Source organism: Cyprinodon variegatus, unplaced genomic scaffold (assembly GCF_000732505.1).
Source record: "Cyprinodon variegatus isolate N-32 unplaced genomic scaffold, C_variegatus-1.0 Scaffold183, whole genome shotgun sequence".
NCBI classification, from domain to species: domain Eukaryota; kingdom Metazoa; phylum Chordata; class Actinopteri; order Cyprinodontiformes; family Cyprinodontidae; genus Cyprinodon; species Cyprinodon variegatus.
The window spans coordinates 1,144,251-1,146,413 of NW_015150636.1; the positions used below are offsets into that span (position 1 = coordinate 1,144,251).

The 2,163-nt window shown below is 37.7% G+C and overlaps 1 protein-coding gene and 1 long non-coding RNA gene across 2 annotated transcripts in view; both read right to left on the reverse strand.

Annotated features, from left to right (window-relative positions):
• Positions 1-2,163, reverse strand: part of LOC107087415 (CD109 antigen-like) — a 91,138-nt gene that overhangs the window by 85,487 nt on the left and 3,488 nt on the right. Inside the window, exons 5-8 of the mRNA XM_015378985.1 lie at positions 2,105-2,114; positions 1,971-2,052; positions 1,808-1,901; positions 1,581-1,721 (exon numbers count right to left, since the gene is read on the reverse strand). Coding sequence (XP_015234471.1) covers positions 1,581-1,721; positions 1,808-1,901; positions 1,971-2,052; positions 2,105-2,114 — 327 coding nt within the window. The remainder of the gene's footprint in view (positions 1-1,580; positions 1,722-1,807; positions 1,902-1,970; positions 2,053-2,104; positions 2,115-2,163) is intronic.
• On the reverse strand, positions 1,584-2,163 carry LOC107087424. The gene is made up of 4 exons (XR_001481345.1): positions 2,145-2,163; positions 1,971-2,052; positions 1,808-1,901; positions 1,584-1,721 (listed from the first exon to the last, which is right to left on the reverse strand). It is a non-coding gene; the product is annotated as an uncharacterized LOC107087424 (long non-coding RNA).

Consider the following 2,163-nt stretch of genomic DNA (forward strand, 5'->3'; position numbering starts at 1 on the left):
GGAGGGAGGGGCTACTATATTTGGGCAAAGATGGCCGCTCCCAGACTCTGTGGTCTCAACGAAAATTATTTTTATTTTTTTATTGATTAACGACAATCTCATTAAATCACATATTTTAGTTTTAGGTTTAGTTTTCTCCTATCCATCCGCACAGGTCTGCTTAATTCAGAAAGAGGAGAAGTTGGCGACACAGATGGTGTCTGAGATGTAGAACTGAAGCCAGATTACATCATAATTCCTCTCAGAAAATTAATCTAACTTCATATAAAACTTAATTTGTAGATTACTATATTGGATCAGAAACCACAGTGTGATAAATGCTGGCGGTCCTGAGACCTGTTCATAAGCAAGCTTCATAAGCACACTGGTAAAACGGTCTAGAAATAAGTAAAAATGTCTTAAATTAAGTGTATATACCTTTAATCTGAGTAGGTAAAGGGGATAGTTTGCCAATGGAATGAGTATTTTTACTCCTAAAATAAGATAATTAGAAAATATGCACTTAAAATAAGACAATGCAGTTGTGTTTTCTTATTTGAAGTCTAAATGTTCTTGTTCCATTGGCAAAATGTATCTTTTTACCTCCTCAATCGAGGAACACATGCACCTGACTTATCTAGATTTTGATTTTTTCTGGTGCAGCTTAAATCCTAAAGTCTACACAGATTTAAACCTTTCCTCGCCATCATAATTCTCTCCCTGTTGATCACTGAGGTGAGTCATAGAATATATATGTGTTGGAGTTATTATGATTTCTGTTGTTTTTTATCATTTTATTCATTTATATCTTTTATATTGCTTTTAATCATTAGTTTTTTCTATGTTACTGTCATCAGTGGAAACATCGATGCAGGTCATAAGACGGTCAAATGTTTTGCGAGAATTGTTTCCTGTTTTTCATTTGAGAAACACAGAAGTTAAAGTTTATGACCCCCCGACACCTATTTTAAAAGTGTATCCTGAAACCAGACATGTTCCCTATCTTAAAAGTTCATGCTATGTCTATGAGATTGCGTAATCGAAACTAACGACTGCTCAATAAAAAAGCCTGCCAGCGTGGAGCAAGACGAAGATGCGCAGAGAGATCCCGAAGCTCTGTGTATTTTCCCTTTGCAAAGCACGGTCAGGAAAAATCTTACACTGTCTTTGTTTCTTTCTTTATAGGTTAAAGTTGGAAACTTAACCCTAACAATATGAATATCTAAATATGTGAGGAATTCACACTGATTACTGTAAATGTTCTTAAAGTCATATTTAAATGCCATTCTGGCTTAAAAAATGTATATAAATGTATTCTTTATCAGACAATATCGTCCCAAAAGTTAAATAAATAAAATCTGTTTTTTTTCGTTATGTTATGCAGGCCAGTAACCATGACGATGCAGATGACACCCAGCTGTACATTAGCATGTCATCAGATTGACTATGAACCCATTTCATTTTCTTTAATTGATTGTTGTGCTTTTATGCCTGTGTAAAGTTTTTTTTTCTTTTGTCTTGCCATTGTAATGTTCTCTATGACTTGCCTTGCCCTGCCTATAAATAAGACCAACATGTTCTAACTGCTTCTATGTTCAAACGGACTTACCTGTCAGGTATTCGGTCACAGACACCTGGATGGTCAGGTAGACCCAGCTTTCTTCATAGAATATCATCATCACCCACTCCCAGTCCAGAGGAAAGTCGACAGCATCAAACATGAACTTTTCGGACCCATGGATCTAAAAAAAAAAAATGGTCAATTTAGGGAAAAATTAAATATTTAATCAAAACGATTTAGACCAGGATGGACTCTTTATTTCCTGACCTCCGCCTCCTTGCTGTGACTATAAACGTTGCCATGGGAGTGAAGACTGACTGTGATGTTCATGTGTCCGTGGACGGGTTTGCCATACCAGTACCTGAGGACCAAAATAGAACTCATGAGCCCAGAGCTGATGGGGTTAAAACCACGAAAAAAAAAGTCCCACCTGGCCGAGACGAAGCCTTTCAGATTGTCCTCCCAATGGATCACATCCGGAGCTTTGATCACTACCTCAAACTTTGGCAGAACTGGAACCAAGCAGACACAGGGTTAGCGGATCAGAGGGACTGGTTGTCCTACAGGGACATGCCTGGTTAAACGTGAGGAGGACCAAACTCACCATAATGATCCACGCTGAA